Consider the following 24,463-nt stretch of genomic DNA (forward strand, 5'->3'; position numbering starts at 1 on the left):
AAATTTTAATGGAATACATGCAGCAGAGCAGTAGTTGTTGATGTCAGTGACTGTACAAAATTTAATTTCTGAGGCATATCACTGATATCAGTAGTTTAATATTGAACCATATCAGTAGTTGAATTTTTAAGCAATGTCATAGCTTTCCTTCATATGCTGTTTTAGTTTGTATTGTCAATTTGTGAAAGAATGGAAAATTCACTGACATTAAGGTACCAGTAGTATAATGACAAGATTGCATAAATGAACAATTTGAACTGTAGGTAGTCATGATTAGTCAAAAGAGTAATTTTATGTGATTTGAAAATTGTATGGAATATATGCAGCAGAGAAGTAGTTATTGGCAATGACTGTAAAACATTTAATTGGCAGCATACCAGTAGTTGATGATGATGATGTTATTGATGACAAAAAGGACAAAAATGAAATGATTTGTATTTGAAATATTTACTGAGTTATTTTTGCTTTATTAACTCATATTACTAATATATTTTGATTTAGAAAAAATTTAAACTGAATAAATAGCAAATAAACAATCTTAAATTTCATTTATTTACTTTTTATTTTATTTCTTAATTTTAGATATTTTGATATATCTTCTAAAAAATGAATGCAAATTAAAAGAATAAATCAATCTGCTAAAAACTGTAAATGAAAGTTTTAGTTTTTATTAGTTTGATTTAGTCTTTTAATTTCCTTTTGTTATTTTATATGATATATATTGTGTACTTTTCCAACATTGCAATGTCAAAAAACATAAAGAAATTATGTCCCAGATTGCACCAAATCACACCAAATAGCATCCATTTTTTTTAAATTTCCCAGGGGGCATGTCCCCGGATTCCCCTAGTCAGGTGTGGCTGTGCCGCGCTGTGGCGCCAGGCTATATACCTTTTCCTCTTTTTTTCATAAATGTCATTGGCATGCCTGTAATTATAATTATGCTTCAACAGCTTAGAAGAAGCATTTACACGATATTTGCTATTATAACTGTGTACTCTGGAATTCATTTACTGTAACATCGTAGATGGGCTATCTGTTACATTTTGATTAATATCTTGTGTTTGTTTTTACAGGTTTGTCTAACATTAGACAATTTTGTTCAGTTATTCTGTGTAAAAAGTTTGAAATATCATTGGCTGGTGACAGTTATTTTTATAGCTGTGTCTTTAATAATAAAATTGAATATTATGAGTCATTCAAGTTGGTTTTGAAGCATGTATTATAATAAAATACAACATTTCAAAAGAATAAAAATTTCATCACAAGTGTTATCAAACAGATTCAAATAAGCCCATTTCTCATCACTTTGGCAGTCAAGTTAATGGTTATTTTGTTTTGAAAAATGATGCAGGTATGATCAAAGAGGTGTAAGCTAATGCAGTTGCTATAATTTTTTATTTTACAGTGTTACATATATTATATATATATATATATATATGTATCTTTTTTTTTAGATAACAACATGTATGAAAAAGGACTTTCCACGTGGCTTAACAAGCCTTCTAGTTATTCTGTTTCTTGCAACCAGCATGCTAAAACAAGTAGGACTCAGTGTCCTCTGTGTCATTACAACTTTTTTGATAGATCAACCATGCGTCGTCATATGAAGAGACATCAAATGATCAGGGAAAGAATTATTTGTGATATATGTAAAAATTCTTTTTCAAGAAATTACACTTTGAAGAAACATAAAGAAACTGTGCATGGACTTATTTTCTGAGCAAATTTAAATTTATATTTTATGATGGAACTTAATTTGTCATATAGTAACTAAGTTTATTCTGAATATGATTTGGAATTCACTTGATATTCATTAGTGATTTTGAAAATTAAAGAGAAAATGGTATTAAATTTTGATGGTTTTAACTTTACATTGTTTAGAAAATATGGGACTGAATTTCTGGAGAGAAATCTGTAAATCAGTTTTAGAGAAGTCATATTTACAAATCAGTTAAGTAAATTTCATTTGTGATTTCTTGCAGCTAAAAGAAGTTTGACTTTCATTTCAAAGCTGATTGAAACTGATTATTTTTTAAGTTTATTTATATATTTTCAAGTTTTTTTGGTGTTACCTTTGGGAGTATTGAAATTGTGGTGTCTAATACATAAAAGTTTCTAGAAGCTTAACTAATTGTAAATTTTTTAAATTTCATTCAATGATTCTTTTAGACAAGTAAAATTATTTTCAACAACTGGGCCAGGTATAGTCTGGCTAGTGATTTGGGTACTCAGGCTGTGAATGTGAGGGTACATGGGACAAATGATAAAACCTGCTTCTCACCTTTCTGCTGTGGGAACTTTATAACAGAGTAATGGTTAAGTTTTGCTATTAAATTAGTCGAATATTACAAGGGTTGATGATAGGTGCTGTTTGCCAGTATTTTCCCCTCTATGAATTCAAAATTATATATGATAAGTGGCACTGTGTGAGAAAATTCTGAAACAAACAAAATCATTAATTACCAAGTAAAATGTGGGCACAAAGGTATAATGGGTTGAAAGTAGGCCAACTTGGCATTCCAAATATATATATATATTTATATATGTATATTACATACTATAAAGCATAAATACTGGAGGTTTTTTGCAAAAGTTTCTTTATTGCAACTCAAAAATGATTTTAAATTGATGTGTTCTCATTTATAATATGAAATGTAATACTGAAGAAAAATTTTTGCCTAATTTAATCTTTCTAATGCTTTTAATTATGTTTATTAGTGTCATGTGTATTTATATTGAGGGTTTGATTTCTGTGTATATTTATAACCCTAACATTACTGACAGGGTCCTACCCTGTTTAATTTTAAAAACTTCTAAGATATTTCAGTTGTAGATTCATGATTTTGTCGATTACAGTTTCCATAGTAATATAGTATACAGGAATAGTAAATGTTTTCTAATTCCTCTACTTAACTCTTCAACTTTATGTACAGTTATTCAGATTTTACCTCGATGCAGTTTAATACAGAACTTTGGTCAAGGAAGTGGCTAAGATTCTTTATACTATGTTACCTCTTGTTCTGGGTCATTCCACTATGATACCATATGCAATATCTCATGGGAAAAATGGTGGTAAAGTACAGGGTGTTTAGAAAGTCACTGTGCAGTTTTGTAATAATATTTTATTTAGTCTATTTCAAGCCAGCAACTGATAGCAGTGTTTAGAAACAAAATAAGAAAGATCCAGGCTTTTATTGATGCCAATGGGGGTCACTTCAACATTTTTTATAATTGTCATTCATATTTACCTCCTGTATTCTATATTGAAACATGTCTGTTAATAAATATATAAGTGCACAGTGACTTTCCGAACACCCTGTAGAACATACAAAGTAAAAGAGATCAGTGATTTTTGCCACTGGCAAATCAGGTGTTACCTTTAGTTCATTACCTCCTGTATTTTTTTTATTAGATAGACCAGGAACAGTGACATAGGTAGCACACTTACTTTGGGAAGGATAGCATTATAAAATATATGAATTTCAAGCTACATTTTCTCAATTTGGAACTAAAACTTTTCAAAATTTCATAACAGAATTTTAAGGTCTCAACTTCTAGTAAAAGCATCATCTTTTATTCACAACCATACAATATTTCAATGTTTTTTGGAATAAATATCACTCACTGCATTTACATTGTGTGTTCAGTCTTATTCTTTAACACAACTTGGTGTAAGTTGAATACTTTAGATTTACTATGTAATATAGTCAATGCCAGACTCACTAAACATGCATCCCTGGGTCTGAAATAAAATGAACCCTAAATCTCTTATATCATTTTGAAATCATTTTTATCGATTAGGTGTGATGGATAGGGTATCAGCTTGCAATCAGCAAGTCGTGGGATCAAAACCTAGTATGAAAATTTTCTGTTTTTTTTTTTTGTTTTTTTTTTTTCAGCTGTGGGATTGTTAGAGTGGGATAATGAGTATCACTGTTTATTAGCAAAAGAGTTGGTGGCAAGTGCTGTCAAATATTGGTTTTCTCTCTAATCATCAGCTAGAAAATAAGGGATGGTGGCAGATAACCTTACTAGTTTTGCAATAAACTTTATTGACATTCAGGTTTATAGCAAAGCTGAAATATATGCAGAGATACCAGCCATTACGATTTGAGCGTAATCATTACGATTTTGGTGTATACATTACGACTATATGCTCATACATGCAAATATCACGACTTGTTGCAACTCCCAAATTATTATATAGGCCTATACAATAAAGTGATAAATTGTTCCCCCAGGGCTTGAAAGGAGTGAAAAGAAAATTACTAGTGAGATACAAATAAATTTTGATAGTAAATAAAAGACATAGTCCAAATGGCAACTTACGATAATCATGTTTGTGCTTGAAATAATAAAAAATATTTGTATCTCCGACGTCTACCAATAGTTTGAGTGCGGTGCTTCTCCATACTGGGTACGTGGGGGAATACATAGTTACGTTTTCATTGCTTGTTAGCCAATCAGCGCTCGCGTAGATGGGTACTTCTCGTTTTCTAAGTGGCATAGAAACACCAATGCGATCGTTCACCAGATTGTCTTGTTTCTGGCAAATTTAAAAGGACTAAAACTGTCAAAGGGCTCTGTCTACAATCATTATGCTCAGTCATTTGAAATAGTTGGCATCTCTGTATATGAATATATGTTGAAATCTTCAAATAAATTAAACAAACAATAAGCAGCTAATAAAGGCATAGCATTCTTATAATAAAATTATGACTTCATTTACATTTCATAAAATAATAGAACTTAATAGAAGTGACTTTGAAATTCATAATCAAGATGGGGTAGTTTGTGTTTCCACCATGTGTGCAAATTCTGAAGTCCGCTGGATTTGATAATATTTTTTACCAAATCTGTTTGATGACTGTCATATGTTCGCAGTCTCGCACGGGTAATTGGCGAATAGTTTTGCCAATACAGCCATCACACGATATTGGGACGTAAGGGGGTAGGTAATACTTAATAGGTCCTTTGGTCGGAAAAGATTTTGTACTTTGAATGGTGATTGAAATATCATTTGCAGCTGAAGTTATGGATAAAATGTTTTTTTTAAATTTGTGATTTCATTGTGAAACTTTGCTTACCTAAAAAGAAATGGACTAGTCTTAATGGGTATTTAGGGCCTGGCATGGCCAAGCTCGTAAGGCGTGCGACTCGTAATCCGAGGGTCGCGGGTTCGCGCCCGCGTCGCGCTAAACATGCTCGCCCTCCCAGCCGTGGGGGCATATAATGTGTCGGTCAATCCCACTATTTGTTGGTAAAAGAGTTGGCGGTGGGTGGTGATGACTAGCTGCCTTCCCTCTAGTCTTACACTGCTAAATTATGAACGGCTAGCAGAGATAGCCCTTGAGTAGCTTTGTGCGAAATTCCAAAACAAACAAACAAACTTAATGGGTATTTATCAACGGCACATACTTTTTGTGTGTATTTGTATGGGGTTCAAATTTGTGAGAAAGGAATGCGTGGGATAGCCGTTATTTATTAAAATGTTCTGTAAGGTGGTGATTTCTGTATGAAGAGGGAGGGAGGTAGATGTTATATGCTCTATTGAGAAGGCTTAAAACAAGATTGTGGCTAAAGGAATTCGGAATGAAACTGTCGAATCCAATATGTAACCTTCTATATGTTTTTTGTTTACGATAAACGGACGTTGTGAAGCGGATATCTAATATGATGATTTGGATATCAAAGAAAGGTAATTTACAAGCTTTTTTTTACGGTTTCACAAGTAAAATTAATATTAGCATGTGTAGAATTTAAATAATCTAAAACTGCTTATTCTGAGTGGAGCCTCGAAAGTGTAAAAACGTATCGTCAATATACCTTTTGTATTAATGCCGGTTTTTATTCAGCAGGAGAGTATCTACCCGGGAGTGCTCATAGTGACAAAGAAACATGTTAGCAATAGTCGGCCCTAAATTTGGCCCTTGGTCAATATAGATGACCGTTGAAGACAAAGTGGTTGCCCTTAAAGGCGAGTTTAAGCAATTATTTAAATAACTGGCGATTAAAGCTTGTATATGTTTTATTTTTGTAGAAGAAAAGTTTATTTAAGGTTATTTATATAGTTTCTTCGTGTGAAATGTTTGGGAAATAAGATTCAATGTCGAAACTAGCATGTATGTATTGATAGGAGTTATTAATTTAAAAAACTCTTAAGTAAAGAAATCTTTAACTGTAAATCTGTCGGAAATGAGTGAAGAGTGTAGCCAATTTATAACCGATGCTGGATAAAGTAGGTCTTAAAGGAATATTGTCTTTGTGAACTTTAGGTGCCTCATACATGGGAGCCTGAGGGTAAATGTCTTTAAGAACGTTTTTCTGAAATGTTATTGCAATCTTAATTCCTTAAGGTTTTTTTTCCCCCCCTTTTTAGGATGATCCGTGTAAAAATGCACTAGTTGAGGGGCTAAAGTTTTGCTTACCTCCCCTTAAAATTCTCTGGTTACCTGTTCCCCTTTGAGGGTACTTTTACAATTTTAATCTCAACTTAATTTTAACAGGAATGGCTCCCAGAACCTAGAGGACTTTGTATGAACAAGATTCAAAAAGCTGCTTTGTCTTCGTCCTACAACTCCAACGAACCTCCTTCTACCATTACCCACGAAGAATATACTCATTTAGAGTTAGTTAATGGGGAAAATGTTGTTGCCATCCGACCTGATAAAGATACAAGTGTTGCTGATCTTAATAAATTGAATTAGATTAACAAAATGCGAAGTATACTCAGTGATAAAACCTAAAGCTCTGAATGCTGATCAGTTAAAGCTCACCATAAAACGTGAAAATTCAAAAACAAAAAACAACGAATCTTAAGAAATTATAAACATGACATTACATTTCAGAAAATGTTCTTGAAGACATTCCCCCCTGCTCTCTTGTACGGGTTATGGAAAAAAGTTTACAAGCATAACATCGCCTTAAGACCTATTTTATCGGTTCTCATAAATTGGCCAAATTCTTTGTTCCTATTCTAAATTCACTCCCTTTCAACGAGTTTATAGTTAAAGATTCTTGTTTATTTTCACACAATAAATTTCTAAAATTAATAATGCTGATAAATATTTACTTGCTAGTTTCTACATTAAATCTTTATTTACAAAATACCACTCGAGGATACAGTACTAATAATCTTAATGAGATTTTTCCCCACAAAATGAAACATACACAAGCTTTAGTTGCTAAAAGTTTGAAGTATTACTTAATCTTACCCTCGGGAATAATCTCTTGATCTTCAATGGTCAGGTATATGACCAAATAAATGGCGTAGATGGGATCGTTTTGGGGGCTGACTCTCTCTAATACATTCCTTTGTCACTATGGGTGTTTTTTACTGGACACCTCTCTTGCTTAATATAAACCAGATCTGTATAGAAGATATGTTGATGATACGTTTTTATTCATTTGAAACTACTGACATCAAACAATTTCTGGATTATTTTAATTAGGAACACCCTATCATTAATTATAGTTATTAAACTGAAAAAATGGTAAATTTCCTTTTCTTGATATCCAGCAGATCAAATTACTATTCCAAAACATCTCTCGATCACAGAAAAACATACAGATTTACATACTCGATTGGACAGTTTTATTCCAATTTCTTTTAAACATAACCTTATACTCAGTTTTCTCAATAAAACATTTCACAACTGTTCTAACTACTTCTCTCATCATACCGAAATCACCATCTTACAGAACATTTTAATAAATAACAACTCTCTTTGCATTTTATTAAAGCCCTTACATGCAATTTCCTTTCTCAGAAATTTAACTCCCCAGAAAACATACACCATTGATAAATACTAATTAAGATTGATTGTTCTTTTATAGGTAGGCAAAGTTTCATATTGAAATCACGGATTTTAAAAAGAATTAAAACATTTTGTTCACAATTTCCGTTACTAATGATATTTAAATCACCATTCAAAGTACAAAATATATTCCGGTCTTAAGGACCTGTTACCTACCCTCATGTGTACCAGGATCCTGTGCAAGTAGTATACATAGTGGCTGTAATGCCACTTATATTGGCAAAACTACTCGCTAATTACACGTGCAAACCTACGAACATATAAAAGTTATGAGAGAACTGGTAAAAAAATGATCAAATCCACCAGACTCCACAATTCGCAAGCATGTGAAACCATTAACCATGAATCGGTCTTGATTATGAATTTCAAAGTCATCTCACGAATTTCATCTGGATAATCAAATACTGATCTTTTAATTAATTAAAGTTTATTTTAAATGAACTCCAAATTTAATAATAACATAACTTCACTACAATTAAGTCTCTTCTAAATACTTGTACAATATTTAGAAAAATTATTCTATTTTCTGTTTATTTGAATATCTCTTTAATTTATTCCATACATTTTTGCTGTATTTTTATTAGTTTTACAGAATGTTTAAACTTTATAAAGTGATTTGATTTGTTTTGAATTTCGCGCAAAGCTATACGAGGGCTATCTGCGCTAGCCGTCGTTAATTTAGTAGTGTAAGACTAGATCTGTACCTAATAATTTACCATGTTCAATATACAGTTTGCTACGGATAAGGTCTAATGCATGGATACCTTTTTTAAAAAATTATTGAAACACGCATAAAATGAATTATTTCCTGTGCAGAAAGCATGCAGCATCAGTTTTCTGTCTGAGCTCTCCTCTCGCTGCGCCTTAGTGTTTTCTTGTAATTATGAGTAACTGGTTATCCAGCTGTATGGTGGAAAAGTCTTATGTGTAGTAAGTGAAGTAGAAGTAACCAAGACTAATAGTAATACTAAGGTTGCACTTGTTTCACCATGACAGAAAACAAGTATACAACTATCAACACACCTGAGATACGTTGGATGTTCAATAATAGAGTCATACAACCTTCAAGGAGTACTTGGTTGTCTCGAGTAGCGTTTGTCAGGAAGAACGAATGTACTCTAATATTATATGCTGCGTTTTGACAGACGAATATGATAACTCATGTTGACATCTTTTCTACATTGCAAACAAATTAGTTAGATCATTGGACTCTACGCCATTGTAGCTAAAGGAGCTTAGCCTTGAAGTTGTCCCACAGTAGGAATTGGTATTGTTGATGCTTTCCACATGAGATGAAGGTCAAAGAGTGATGGGCCTTGTAACTTCTCATATCACTACAACACAATAAGAAGTAAACACAAGATATGTTTAAGTCTTTGACAGAAACATAACATCTCTAAGCTTAAGATCATCTTTCCAGCACTAAATATGTCTTGAGGGGTGGAATTTCCAGAAAGGTAGGTGAAGGATGGACTCCAGCAAGATTTAGGAATCAATTATGAAAAACATGGTCAAGAGAGATATATTTCTACTTTTTTAAATAGACTTTCGGCTTTGAATTGAAAGACACAAGTATTTAATCACTTAAATAAGTCAACTGCTACCTTTCATAAAGCAGGATATACAATTAATATCTGACGAGTTCATTAGGAATTTAATTAGAAAATTAAAAAGAAGGTTCCTTATCTAACATTGACCTTTCTACAGTTTTTATTTCCATAAATGGTACCTTGAGATAGTATTATTAAAAACTTCTGATCGTGGTAAAGGACAGTAAATATCATATATATTAAAGAGTACTGAAAAAAAAAATCAAAAACTGTAAATATGCATTTCAGAGGTTATGAAAAATGCAATATTCAAATTGTAAGATGGACAAAAGTATTGTTATTATTAACATGACCATCAAGTCGGACCCTAACGTCGGTAATTCATAGATATATTTTGAGTATAAGTACTGTTACAAGACATTTGATGTCTTGTGTACAACAGATTTCTGCAAGTTACTAACACTTTGCCATATCTCGTGCAGGTTCATAGTTTTGAAAATATAGTCATGTGCACATCTGAACAATGGTCTACGAACTTTCCCTGAAATTTTATTTTTATTACCAACTTTGTTTCTCCCATGTAAATAGTTTTATCTTTGCAATGATCTTTAGTTAGCAATGTTTAAATGATCCGTCATTACCATTTACATATATAATGTTCTTTTTTCTTCCTTTTTCAGATGTTGAAGATATTTTTCTTGGCTTTTCCTTCTTCCTTTACTGGATTGTCGTCTTGATTTTTTAATCAATTTAAGCAGTTACATTGCATAATATTTATTCAAAGGAATGTCAGCAAACAATGAGACTGATAATTTCCAAAATCGATGATCTTAACTGCTACAATAACACATTAGAGTCATTTTCCTGTTACTGCCGTTACCATATTTCTGATACTTGACTTTAGTTTACGTTATTTTGGGTGCATACACCAAGGCTTTTGATCGAAACTTTGATATCCAATAAGATGCTGTTTATGTAGAATTAATAGGTGGCGTCTGGAAACACCGCCTTTATTGTATTGACAATGGCTTTCCCTCGATTAGTGACAACAGGAACCATTGTATTAAATTTTACCAGTTGTATTTCATTCAAAGCTATTTACATTTTTTCATGGTGCAGTTGTGATGCATTAAAAATATAGAAAATGTATGGTTTTCTATCATATATGTATTTATAATGAATAACATTTATGAAATATTGTGTCTTTTGAAATGACTTGAGATTTTTCTGAATTCGCCTTTTTATAATGTTATAAGAAATTCGTTGCATACCTTTTTGTCCTCCGCTGGTAAGTAGTCTATGGATTTACAAAGTTAAAATCAGGGGTTTGATTCTCCTCGGTGGGCTCAGCAGATAGCCCAATGTGGCTTTGCTATAAGAAAACACACGTATCTTTACAGTCTTTACCAATGTGTGAAATTTAGTGGTAATATTTGAGCAGTACATTTTGTTCATTATTGTTTCTTCCTACGTTTCTCAACACATTAGTCAGCAAGAAATTATTGTTTTTCTTCCCATGACATAAATATTTTGCCAGTTTTATGTGATACAGATGGTTTGTCAATAAAGATATCGCTATGAAGGGAATACTGAACCTTAAGTAAAAATTCTTCTGTGTTATGACAGCTCTGAAAGTTTTGTTTACTTTCACTAGGAATAAATTTCATCTGTAACATACAAATAATGGACTGTTGGTAACAATGCCAATAACCAGTATGAGACACTTACGGTTTAGGTTAGTGTTAACACAACTGCTATCTTAGCATAGTTCAATGATATTCTATTTTTCCCTACTGTGTGAACAAGAAATTCCATTTTTATGCACAAGTGTTCACTTTTCTGGGTTCAATTTCAAGCTTGCCCTTTTAATCTTCTGTAACACCAATCTCTAGTTCTCAGCTGCAGGTTCTTCTAACATGCAAACCATCAGCTTTTCAAAAATGGCAAATGCATCACACACGCAGAATGGCGTGATAAAAGCTTGTAAGCCATCTCTCACATTTAATGTCATTTTAGCATTCAGGTCCATTTGTCAGATCTAAAGTGTTGAACCAATTGATACCTTCCAAAGCTATCTGTGACAAAAAAAAGATGTCAATGCATATTACCATATTGCTCACCTAAAAGAGACAAATGTCTACTTTTTTCTTACAATCACTTCTGTAAATGAGTAAATGCTCATGAATGTTGTAGGAACCCGGATTCATATCCACATACATGTCATTGCTGACTTTATTCATAGGGTTATAGTGAAGCTGGCATGGCAGTTGTTTGTGGAATACCTGTCTTTGTGTGCTGAATTAGTTATTTGATCCGGTCATCCGTCTGGTCCTGTAAATGTATTGGTATAATCAATCAAAAGGCCACTGCACTAATCTAGATTGTTTGCATAATCCTCAACCAGTAATTTCAGATGTGATGGACAAAATTCTACAGGAAAGCAAATGCTTTGCTTTTCTTCTGAAGAGCAATGCCTGGATACAAACAACACCAGCATAGCTGCAATTTAAAACTATTAGAGGACAAGGGTAGCCTTTTTATTCACTCAAAATTATGTGGTTGCACTGCAATGCCAGGATGTGTGGATAGTTCGTTAACCTTTAGATTGTAGGTGTCTAGATAGAACATTCTGTCTGGTGTATAGTTGCAGTAGCTGCCACTGCAACTCTCTTCCTTTCCTGTTGAAAGTTACCATCTTATATTTTGTGATGACAGAAACTGCTTCTGCAAGAACAAAAATATGTCACTAAAACCTAATTGATGTCTCATCACTTCTCCAAAACAGTATCTGTAGGAACATAATTGTCCATTAGGATGTTCTTGTGACCTGCAGAGACCATTGCCAAGTAAGCCTTCCCATGAAAATTATGCAGTCTTCACTTGTATGTCCAAGTTCTTAATGGCAACCCTCCTCCAAGCCTTTAACTCAGGCTGATGTATTGATTGATTTTCCATTTTATCAAATATTTGTCAGAACTTGGATATAACTGTCCCCAGTAAATTTTCTATAACACGTAAAATACAAGAGGGTATTATGTATGTTGTGAGACTAGGAACGTATACTGTACCATGTTCAAATGAATTTAAGGTTGTATGTTTCTGAATTTTCAAAAGCGACATCTATAAATGGAAAATCTTGTAATATGTGAAACTTTCTTTTTTCTAATTTGGTAGTAGACAAAATATAAACAGTAAGCTCACTGTTTTCTTGTATGCCAGACTTCTAAAACATCTCAACAACTTGCTGATGGTTTTATAATGCCTATTTTGCCAAACTCTCAGTCACAATTTCTTGGTTTTGCTTTTGTTTTTCATTACCATGCACTATAAAAGAGGCCCGGCATGGCCTAGCGCGTAAGGCGTGCGACTCGTAATCCGAGGGTCGCGGGTTCGCGCCCGCGTCGCGCTAAACATGCTCGCCCTCCCAGCCGTGGGGGTGTATAATGTGACGGTCAATCCCACTATTCGTTGGTAAAGAGTTGGCGGTGGGTGGTGATGACTAGCTGCCTTCCCTTTAGTCTTACACTGCTAAATTAGGGACGGCTAGCACAGATAGCCCTCGAGTAGCTTTGTGCGAAATTTCCAAACAAACAAACAAACAAGCACTATAAAAGAATACCAAAAACATCTGTTTATGTGGGTAAAGGCATTCCGTATAAAAAAAAGATCTAGTTTAAACTGCTGCACAGTCATTAGTATGTGACTTAATTGTATGACATGATGTACTTGCCAACTTACTAATGGAAATAGAAATTCAGTTTGTAAGTAATTTGTTCATATCAGTTATTTATGCATTGGTTATAACACTCAAGTTAACTATTTACCATTCACATACGTCTTTCAGAAATACTAAATCGTAACTTGAAACTGTTCTATTCCAGACATATTAACAGGAAATGATTTTACACTTTTCAGCAACTTTCTTCGCACACGACCAACTTACCAAACACTCATATAACTCTAATTAACACTTTATCAAGCATAATGAGTACATTCACAGAATCATACTAGAACTCAGTGATGTCGAGAAAACTCACTTGTAGAGAAATATATATGTAAAATCGGCTCGTTTGGGTTGAGAAAATATTTTACGTAGAAGAGCGAACAACGTCCGACCTTCTTCCGTCATCGTCAGGTTTACAAAGAAAGAAAGGCAACTGATCGGAGGCTGACCACCTGTTTGGAAGGGGTTGTGTAACTGAGTGTCGGAATATAGAGGGCGGTGTTAGATGTTTGAATATATAATTTTATATTATTTATTTTATTATATTTAATATAAGTATAAAGGTGTTCCTTTGTATTGGTTTATTTTGGGTTTGTTGTTTAAGGCTTCTTTAATTTTGGGTTTGTTGTATAAGGCTTCTTTAATTTTGCGTTTGTTTATGTTTGTTTCTTTATTTAGTATTTGAGTGTTTTCTATGGTTATGTTGTGTTTATTTGATTGCAGTGTTCGAAAACGTGTGAAGGTGACTTTTTATGTTCTTTGAATCTGGTTTCCATTTTTCTGCTTGTTTCTCCAATATAGAAGTCATGTGGCAGTTATCACATTGTATTTTATAAATAATGTTGGTTTGGTGTTTGTAAGTATAGTTTTTACATAGTATAGACCTCAGTTTCGTGCCTGGTTTCTGAATAAATTTGGTATTAATTGGAATGTCATATTTTGTTACTAGTTTTTGCCAAATGTTGGTTATTTGTCTGCTGATGTCGGGAATATATGGTATGCAGCAGTATATAGTTTCGTGATTTTTTGATTCGTGAGACATATTTACTTTTGTTGGTTGATTTTGCTTTCTGTCGAGGTGTGTGCGTATGATGTTTTCTACGGTTTGTGGAGGAAACTTATTGATGTTGATGAAGTATTGCTTTATTTTGTCTAATTCATCGTTAATTTTATCTGGTGAGCATAGTTTTGTGGCTGTGTTTATTTGGTTTCTTAGTATGTTGAGTTTTTGTTTTGTTTCACGTGCTGAGTCCCATGGAATATACAGTCCAGTATGGGTGATTTTTCGGTGGATTTCTGTTTTAAAATGTGTGTCGGTACTTGTAATTTTGAGGTTAAGAAATGATATTTGATTGCTTTCTTCCTGTTCACATGTTAAGTTAATGTTGGGATGTATAGAGTTAATGTGATTGAAAAAATTAAGTGCATGTTCTGTAGATGTGAATCCCTCAATCGTGTCGTCTACATATCTGTACCAGTATAGTGGTGTATGTAATGCTGTGTTAATTGCTTGTGTTTCAACTTGTGTCATAAAAATATTGGCACCAATGAAGACAAACTTCATGGTGGTGAATTCTATGAGGGTTGCTAATTGGTTGCTGGGAATGTCTATAGATGGGTTAGGGTCTCGGATATAGTGTTCTAAGGCTATCTTGCAGGCTTCAGTGGTTGGAACTTCTGTAAAGAGGGATATAACATCGAAACTGGCCATTAAGGCTTTATGATTAAGTTGATTAAGATTAGAGCCTTTGATAAATGAGCTGGCTGATGTTACATATTTGGAGAATGCTCATGCTATGTATTTACCAAGATTGTAATTAAACGATTCATATGTGGACATTATTGGTCGTAATGGACAATCTGGTTTATAAGGTTTGGGGATGCCGTATATTTGTGGTGTGCGTGAGTCGGTTTTGCGTAGGTAGGAATAAAGTGTTTGTGAAATTGCGCCAAACATACGGTAAAAAGTTAAAGTAAAATTCATAAAAGGATGTTAAGGTAAAACAAAACAAAGTTTAATTTTTGAAGTTAAAAACATAAATAGCATTAAAACCAATTTTTACATCTAGTCTACAGCGGTAAGAGAAAAACTACAGTAATACAAGTTGTAAAGGACTTTCTGTAGCATAATTGTAATTATCATAATTCGCCAGGAAGACTAAGAGGTAAGTTCAAAAACCACCATTAGTCACCTGAAGTTGGCCTTCCCAGTCCTGGTTCTGAGTTATTTGACGTTATGGCTATTTCAAAAAGTAAAGTAATAAAAGTTTTAAAAGGCTTGTAACAAAATTTTAAGTATAACTCGCCAGGATGACTAACAGGTAGTTCAAACAGCAGCGTTAGTCACCTGAAGTTGGACTTTCCAGTCATGGTTTCGAGTTATTTGACGTTACGGCCATTTTCTAATTTCAAGTCGAACTAGATGTACTTTGATTCTTAAAAGGGAATCACATTTTAAAAGGCCCAGTGTATAAATTAAAAAATTTAAATAGCATTAAAACATTCCTATGATGGACAGTGTCACCATCGCTAATAACACTGTCTAACGTTACGGATAAACCTTGGGACAGGACATGTTTAAAATGGTGCCATCGTTGAGATTCATAACGACGGCAAGACAATAACATGTAGCTTATTGTGACCTGAGTGTTACACAGACAACACAGTGGTACATCAGTCCCAGATAACAGAAACTGTGACCAATGTGTAGTCTAGTAAGAACAACTTTCTCTTTCCGATCCTTACAGAAGCAAGACGAACAAAGTCCAATAGAGGGTTTTTATCTGGAAAAGCGTGTTTTCGCGCTGCCCACTCCACGTCGACTGCCAACTGGCATGGAGCCGAGACTTGAATACAGGACCATAGTCCATGTATCGAACAGGCACAACGGTGATAGTGCAAGAGCAGATATATTTAGCTGTAGTGTCGGCGAGCTCGTTCCCGCAAATATCAACGTGGCCTGGTATCCTGAAAAACTAGATAGAAGTAGATGTTAAAGAGAAATGGGCCAGTCGGTTTTGAATATTGGCGAGAACAGGGTGTGAACTAACGTGTAGAGATTCCAGGGCCTGTAAAGAACTAAGCGAGTCAGTATAAATAGTACAATTTGAGTACTGCTTAACTTCTATCTGATCCAGGACAAGAGAAATGGCATATAGTTCAACAATGAACACAGAAGCTGTAGAGGAGATTCTGTACACAAGCACTGAACCACAACAAATCATGTCAGAGCTCAAAGAGTTACCTGATTTCAGACCAAATGTATAAATAGGAATGGAAGGATGGTTTGAAAGATGTTCAGAAAATAGCAGACAGTATTTCAAATCAGGAATTTCTACTTTTCTCAGATGACTTAAAGATAGGTCGCAATTGGGGACTGTAAGAAGCCATGGTGGGATGGGTTGACCAGTGGATACAGCAATGTTATCCAAGGATAGACCCAATTCATCCAACTGCACCTTAATACAAAGGCCAAAAGGAGCAATGAGAGACCGTTTGGCCTGAAAAAGCATGGCCCACCAAGGAAGGAAAACACAACCCCAGGTGGGATGCTTTGGTAACAAACGAAGTTTTAAAGCATAAGACACCTGCAAATGGTGGAGGTACAAAGAAGGTTCATGAGACTCTTGTATAAGCTCTGAACTGGGGAAGTACAGAATACCCTAGTGCAGAGCCAAAGTCCTTGATGATGAATGGGGTCCAGCATCGTTAAGGCCGAGGGTCTGGCAGAACCATAGACCATTGTCGAGTTTCGATTGAATAAGAACATGATATATCTTTAGCACAAAACATCAATCCCCTCCCCAAGAGGACACAGAGGATGTTCAGTGCTCTTGTACATTTTACCCTTAGCTGCTTGATGTGTGGTATAAAGGTCAGCTTACAGTCAAAGATAAGCCCTAAGAACTTTGTGTCAGAGACCAGAGGTATCACAACTTCACCAATACAAAGTTCAGTATTAGGGTGAATACCCCATTGGCAGCAAAAATGCATGCAAATGGTTTTAGAGAAAGATAAGTTAAAGCCATTTGCTTGCTGCCGCTCAATATACCTCATGTTCCAAAACTGACATGAGATGTGAAAGTCGTCTGCACAGAGCCTGTTTTCAACAGTGAGAGGGAGATATTCAGTGATGGCATTAATTTTTATACTGAAAAGTGTGACACTCAAAACACAGCCCTGAGATACTCAAGTTCTTGTAGGAAAGAACGGGAAAGTGTCGAACCCACACGAGCTTGGAATCGCCTATTAATTTTTTTTAATAACAATGGGCAAATGGCCACGTAACCCATATATATGCAGGTCTCACAAAATGTCATACCTCCATGTTGTATCATAAGCCTTCTTAATGTCAAAAATATTGATGCAAATTGTCGTTTGAGAAAGGCTTCTCTGATTGATGTTTCAAGTTGAATCAGGTGGTCCATGGTAGAATGCTGTCATCGGAACCCACACTGGGAGGGCGAGAGGAGGTTGTTCGATTCGAGGAACCAAAGAAGACGAGAATTTACCATCCTTTCTAAGGTTTTACAGAGACAGTTCTTTAAAGCAATTGGATGGTAGTTTGAAGGAATTTTGGAATCCTTCCCAGGCTTAGAGAAAGGTAAAGCAATAGCCTGGCACCAGACATTCTCCTGCCAGATACAGTTAAAAACAATCAAAAGAATAGCAAGAGAAGCAGGAGATATATGGTGCAGCATTTCATAGTATACATCATCAGGTCTCACCAATGTACTGCCAGACCAATGAAGGGCCAGTTTGAGTTTCACCAGTATAAAGGGATGATTACAGTCCTAGAGACAATCAGCACAAAAGGAAAAAGGTGATTGCTCTGCCCAAGCCTTGATGCCTAAGAAGGTGGAGGAAGAAGCAAAAGTGCTAGATACCTAGCAAAAGCTTTCACCTAGAGTATCAGCTACTTCCTGGCCATCAGAAAGGAAGATCGAGATGGGGATAGAATTATATTGCCCACTGATCTTTCGAATTTTGTCCCATGTGACTTTGAAACTGGTGGTAGAAGATATGCTAGTTGTGAACTTAATCCAAGATTCCTTCTGGCTTTGATGTTTTACCCACAAAACAGGTGCATGGGCCTGCTGGAAAGTGATGTGGTTCGAGAGTGTGGGATACCTACAAAAAGAATTCCAGACTCGTTTTTGAACCTTCCATACCATTTGGTAGGCAGGAATCCACCATGAATGAGGATATTGTGGAAAACGTGTTGAGGTTTTAGGAATACACTGAGCGTGTATAATACAGTCAAATACTATTGCCACACAGTCGTCTATTGATGACTTGCAGATGATGGCAGGATTAAGTTCTGTGAGAGCAGTGAAAGAGAGCCAGTTTGTTTGATCCAGCTTCCACTGGGGTACGCAGGTCGGGTGGCATGGACCATGACCAGTCTTCTCAAAATTATAGGAAAATGATCACTGCCTCGTGGATTATTGTTAACCCATGAAAAGTGGAAGAATAGTGAAGGGGAGTAAACTGAGAGATAAATAGCAATAAAGGACTGACTAGGTGAATGAAAATAAGTAGAACTGGTATTGAAAAGAGAAAGGTTGTGATCAGAAAGCATACACTCCACAGAGCAGCCCTTCTTATCAATATCAGCACTTACCCAGAGAGGATGATGTCCATTAAAGTCCCCCAGGATGAAAAAGGGAGACAGTAACTGTTCAATGAGAGCATCAAGGTCTGATTGATCAAGTTTCATCAGGCGACAGGTAGAGAGAAGAAACAGTGATGGTATGACCCAAGGAAACACGGATGGCTACGACCTCCAATGGTGTGTCAGGTGGCAAAGACAGTGTGGGCACATGCTGATCAACCAACAGTGCCACCCCTCTATGCACTTGTCCATCACACAGACTGTCATTTCTGTACAAAGAAAACTGCCAAAAGGTAACTATATCAGCAGGTTTCAGAAATGTTTTCTGTAAGGAAAGACACACAGGATGGTAGGATGTAATCAGTGCTTTGATGTCATCCAGATTAGAACGTGAATCTCGACAGCTCCATTGTATCAAGCTGGCTATTTTTATTTAGGTGTAGGGAAATTGGGTGGATAGCCCTTCTGTTTACGACCACGTCTTTTTTCTTTACTGTCTTTATTCGAGGGAGATCTGTCGACCTCCATGGATCATGTCCTGGGTTGATTGGGCAGTTCTTTGCTGTTGGAAGAGGATTCCAGTAACTGAGGACGTGAACGAATGTTCATTTTGCATCTTTGGGTGGGAGAAGAAGATGTACTTAAGGAAATACCCGAACGTAGAATAAAAGAAAGTGGAACTTGGGATTTGCTAGAATGTACGTAAGGAACAGAGATGGGTGTTGAAGTTGATTCATCAACCTTTTTAACCATGAAGGTCAAAGGACTTTTCATTTGGCTTGAGAACGATTTTTTTGGAGATACAGAGAGATCCGTCTGCACTCCCACTGTAGTAGAGAAACAAAGTGCAGCAGCATACTTTTGAGATGAATGATGGACAGCAACTTTCAAGCCTCAGGATAAGTAATGTTTTAATCGTTTTCAAATGCTGCACCTCTTTTTCTTACAACCATTTAGGGCAAGCACAAGAAAGTCATTCACACTCATAAACATTGTGCTCCTTGCCACTGCAACAAACACACATCAAGGAACCACGGTATGACGTCTTCGAGTGAACTGAACTAACTACTGACACTGGAACCATCTGAGAGGGTTTAGAATGTGTGGCCATACCCTGCAATTAAGATAACCTGCCTTTATGGTGGCAGGTGGACGTGGTAATGTAAATGTCAGAATGAGGACATTGGTCAGCATCATAATTCCATCTTTGCAAGTGGAGATACACCTCACTGCAGAAACACCTTGGGTGTAAAACCAAGCGAGAATCTCTGACTCGGGGATGTTCTTCAAATCTCTCTCAACAGTAACTCCTTGTGATGAATTCAAAGTAGCATGAGGTATAACCTCAATAGGTATATCCCCAATCGCCCTTGAATGCAAGATGAATTCACTATGTTGAGATGTGGATGTTTCCACCAATATGTCACCAGAGCAAAGCTTCTTTACTGACGTTGGAGAGCCAGCAAGTCCCTTCTGAATGAAAAAGGGAGATATCTGTCCTAAAGGTTTGTCTGTAAGTGAATGTAGTATAAGAAAATGAGGTACAACTGGTGTTACAGTTGTTGAAGATTGCTGCTAAGAATCTTCTAGACGTGGTCGTTTATCTATGGACTGGTTTTTCACTATTTTATTTGGGGAATTCATAATAAAAGAATGTTTTGGCACCCACTAACCCAACCCACCATGAAACCCTACAATACCAAACAAAGACATTGCAGCACGCCAGGGTTTTGTGAGCACTCTAACCAAATACCAGTATCAGATACAACGTCCACAACACCTATTGAGAACATCCAACACTGGTACTTGGTTAATCCTAGCCGAAGTGGACCAGCTGACTGATCCAAGGTGGACTACCCCAAGCCCGCCCGTTTACAGGAATTCAAGGCCAAAGTGGTGTGTTAGGGTTGAACCCCTCAATCGACAGAATCCTCTCCTCCCCTTTATGCCTCATCACGCGCGGCAAACACGTGGGTGGATGTAAATTGAAAGAACAGAACCTTCCCTGAGAGGTCCTTTCCATACCTACAGGAATCCACAGCGAGGAGTGATGAAAATGTATGAGGAGATAATACTAAACTTAAAGAGTGATACACCACAAAAAATCGTATTTAGAACATGAAAGGTTAAAAATTCTGCCAAATATTTTGATCTAGTCTGGCAGTAATGCCAGAATCAATTAAATTGTCTTTATTTTCCGAGTGTTCACAATCATCTGGATTCTTTCATTTTCGAATTATCCACTTATCAATTTTATGGGATTAAAAACAAAATATATTTAAACACTTGAACGTTGCACAATAAATACATGTTTGCAAACGCACACTCGATGATTACAAACATTTAAATCAGACTAGCGTTATAAAATGGACGGAGTTTGTGGCAGTGATGAAGCGTGTGACATTAGCAATGACGTGAGGCACTGCAGTTGCTGATTGCCAAATTTGCGATGAAAAATAAATGATGGAAAGAATTGATTCCTTAACTCAAGGTGACAATTGTGTTATCCATTGGCCACATGCGGCCAATGGCCATAAAGTTGCCCAACCCTGGTCTTGTCTTTTCCTACGTGGATATTTGAGGTGATTAAAATATGATCACAAAATTACACATTATATTTTGATAGTATGGTTTTACTGGTACCTAGGCTATATTTATGTCATTTTTGTCTTTTACGTTATATCATGACTCATGGAAAATATGTTGGAGCTTATTATTTGATTTGTTTACAATTATTATGTTTATATCCTGGAATTTACTAAGCATGATGTGTTAATCTGCCATAATTTAATGTTAACCTTTTACGACACTCCCAAGTATGTACTTTTGCTCATATATAGACTTCTTGATTCAATGCTTTCTCACTTACCACTAGACTTTAGGCTCCTACCTAAACCCATGTTTTCGCATATTTCTGTAATGTTACCTGCAAATGAGCAAAAAAATTACACAGATAAACCCCTTCAGGAAACGCTAGAAGGAAAGCTATAAAGTGCAACACTTTATACCATGGAATATAATTTGTTCACACCCATGGGAGACCATACATTGCCTGTACCAGTGAATACCCTTCATCTATAAAGAAGGATGCTACTAAGACGAATAAAAAATATAACCACATACAAGAAGTTTCGTCAGACTTAAGGGGGTGCTATATATGTGTAGTGTGGCTAAAGTGCATTACACTGCACATCATAAGTCAACTCTAGTTTAAAACCAGGTGTCACCAGGAATTAAGCTTCCAGACCTGTGAGGAGAACAGAAATTTATCAGTTGAACTAAAAATGAGTGAGGACTTACGCTGGCTGGTCCTGTGCCAATCCAACATCAGATCACCCAGGAATCCTGCATCTAAGCAGTGGTAGAATAGGTAAAGAGGGATGAATTATAAGACAAGGACAGAACACCACTGCTCTACTCTCTAATGAGTGAAACTGGTCACACTCAGAAGGTAGCCTCCATGGTCTGCCAGCCTAGCAGCTAAGAACTGCTAAGTAACAAGGATTCCCATAACTTCACTACAAAAAAAAAAGGGAAGAAAGCATGTTGGGGAGCTGAGAAGAATGCATTACTATAAGACAATGTGTATAGACTACCACAAACATTTACTTTTAAAAGCAGGCCATGACTAAGTTTTAAATTAGGCATGGAAGATGGACATGGATTCCTGTCTGTTTCACTCATAATTCATGAATGGACACCGTCTAGAATGGACCTTGTTTAAGATAACGAGCACTGTGAGGATACTTTTTGCTCTCCTGTTGAAAACTCCACCTCGTGGGTGAGCACTACATTATGCCACGATGGCCCTACACTGTTCAGATTTTGGTTAAGTTTCGCCTGACAGACAACACTCCATTGAGCAGAATCCTGTAGGGCATTGAGTTTTTCATACAGTAAAGCCACATCTGGCTATCTGCTGAGTCCACTGAGGGGAATTAAACCCCTGATTTTAGCGTTGTAAATCCATAGACTTCTGCTGTACCAGCAAGGGACACAGGGTATTGGAGCATTCTGTAAAATAAAAAAAAAGAACTTGCCCAGTCAGAAATGGTAAAGGTGTGAAAAATAGCAACCACAGGTAGTCTATAGTCTGAAAAAGAAGATACAGCCAAATCTTGGAGATAAGGTTTGAGAGCTCATCCATATGCCAGCTCAAACAATTCTTTCAATTGACGATGGAAGTGAGAAGCCAAAGAGTGTATATAAAGTGACAAATTTTATAGGAAAATACCTGGAACTGCAAACTTAAATTCCCATCCAACAAAGAATGTGCTAAACAGATCATATGACAAAGCCAATTAGAGAGGGTAATAATTTGTCCAAGGGATTAATAACCATAAAACTATATGGGGACCATAAAAGAGAGAATTGTGGGCCAAAAATGGGCATGCTCATTTGCATGCAACAATACAGTAATATCAAGTGAAATCACAAGTTTTGGTATAGGCCTCCAAGCTTGTGACAAGTGAAAAAGTTCACATTTTAAGGGCAGTACTGATTTGGAAACGTTATGCACCATATCAGAAGTACATTTTTATGTTTGGCCTCATAACAGATGTAATGACATGTTTCACAGTGATTTTATATACATGACTGATTTTGTTTTGGGATTGAATGGGGTGTTTAGGATGGTTATAAATATGACTAAGTTGTATGAGGTCAATAAACTGCTCTGACATTTATTTTACTTGTCTTTAAACCTGTTTAAACAATCATCTAATAGGTAGTTTTAATAAGTTTTGAATACCATTTTTATTTTTGTTAGTGTTTAATAAAACAGTTGGAGTACTCTTATTTTTCAAGACTTTCATGATATGCTAGCTTTCTTTAACCCTAACTTGTTTTTTGAATGACACCCATTAAGGAAAATGAAAACAAATACATTGGTTGATGTTGTGAACCTGCTCATATTCAAGCTCACCAGATTTGTACACTATTAAAACTATGTCATGATGTCACCCAATTCCAACACAGTGAATATAACTAACAGATTCATGGTACAATTATAGGCTCATCAGTTTCAATGATCATAGCAAGAAAATTTCAGAAAGCAAATCCTTATAGACAGGCCAAACATTCAGTACATGTACTCAAGACCAGAAAAAAAGATACTGAATTCTACCAGATTTACCCTTCAGGTTTAGCACAGAATGCTCTTATAAAATCACATTGCAGTTGAAAAAATTATAGTCAAATACAATAATAAACGTCAATTTACTTTTAATCTGTGTGGCACATCCTATGAGGCTAAAATCTAATGAATATAGATATTAGTACAACCAAACAATCACATGCTATTTAATAAATGTTATTTAGTAATGTATAAAGATTCACCAAGTAAGACATCAGACTATATTGAAATGTTTGGACAGTTTTTAAGCATTTGGTTTAAATGAGATTGTTTTATAATTAATACTGGCTGATGTTTCACTACAAAAGTTTTTTTGTCATAATATATTGTCATAGTGGGCTCAGGAATATATGATGATTAATCAATAAACTTGTGAAAATTGTAATATTCTACTTCTACACAAATGCTTAATACAAGATTTATCATTTAATACCTATTTATAAGCAGCATAAGTACATATATAAACTTTAAAGACCATTTTCCATACTTTAAATATATATATATACATATATATATATTTTTAATACAACTTTTGACTTCTATATTCCAGGTGTTACAGCTAGTTAAAAAGATCTAAAAAATTGAAAATGCAAGAGAAAAAGAATACGAAGATCTCTGTAC

The 24,463-nt window shown here is 35.4% G+C and overlaps 1 protein-coding gene across 2 annotated transcripts in view; it reads left to right on the top strand.

Moving 5' to 3' along the window:
• The window catches only part of LOC143258666 (uncharacterized), a 75,403-nt gene extending 72,420 nt beyond the window's left edge, over positions 1-2,983 (top strand). Inside the window, exon 5 of one of the 2 annotated variants that reach the window (XM_076518030.1) lies at positions 1,458-2,983. In XM_076518030.1, the coding sequence (XP_076374145.1) occupies positions 1,458-1,723 (266 nt within the window). In that variant the 3' untranslated portion in view covers positions 1,724-2,983. The remainder of the gene's footprint in view (positions 1-1,457) is intronic. The other variant, XM_076518031.1, reaches the window with a different exon arrangement.
• The last annotated feature ends 21,480 nt before the right edge of the window (positions 2,984-24,463 follow it).

The sequence above is a fragment of the Tachypleus tridentatus genome, chromosome 8, assembly GCF_004210375.1.
Source record: "Tachypleus tridentatus isolate NWPU-2018 chromosome 8, ASM421037v1, whole genome shotgun sequence".
Classification (NCBI taxonomy): Eukaryota; Metazoa; Arthropoda; class Merostomata; order Xiphosura; family Limulidae; genus Tachypleus; species Tachypleus tridentatus.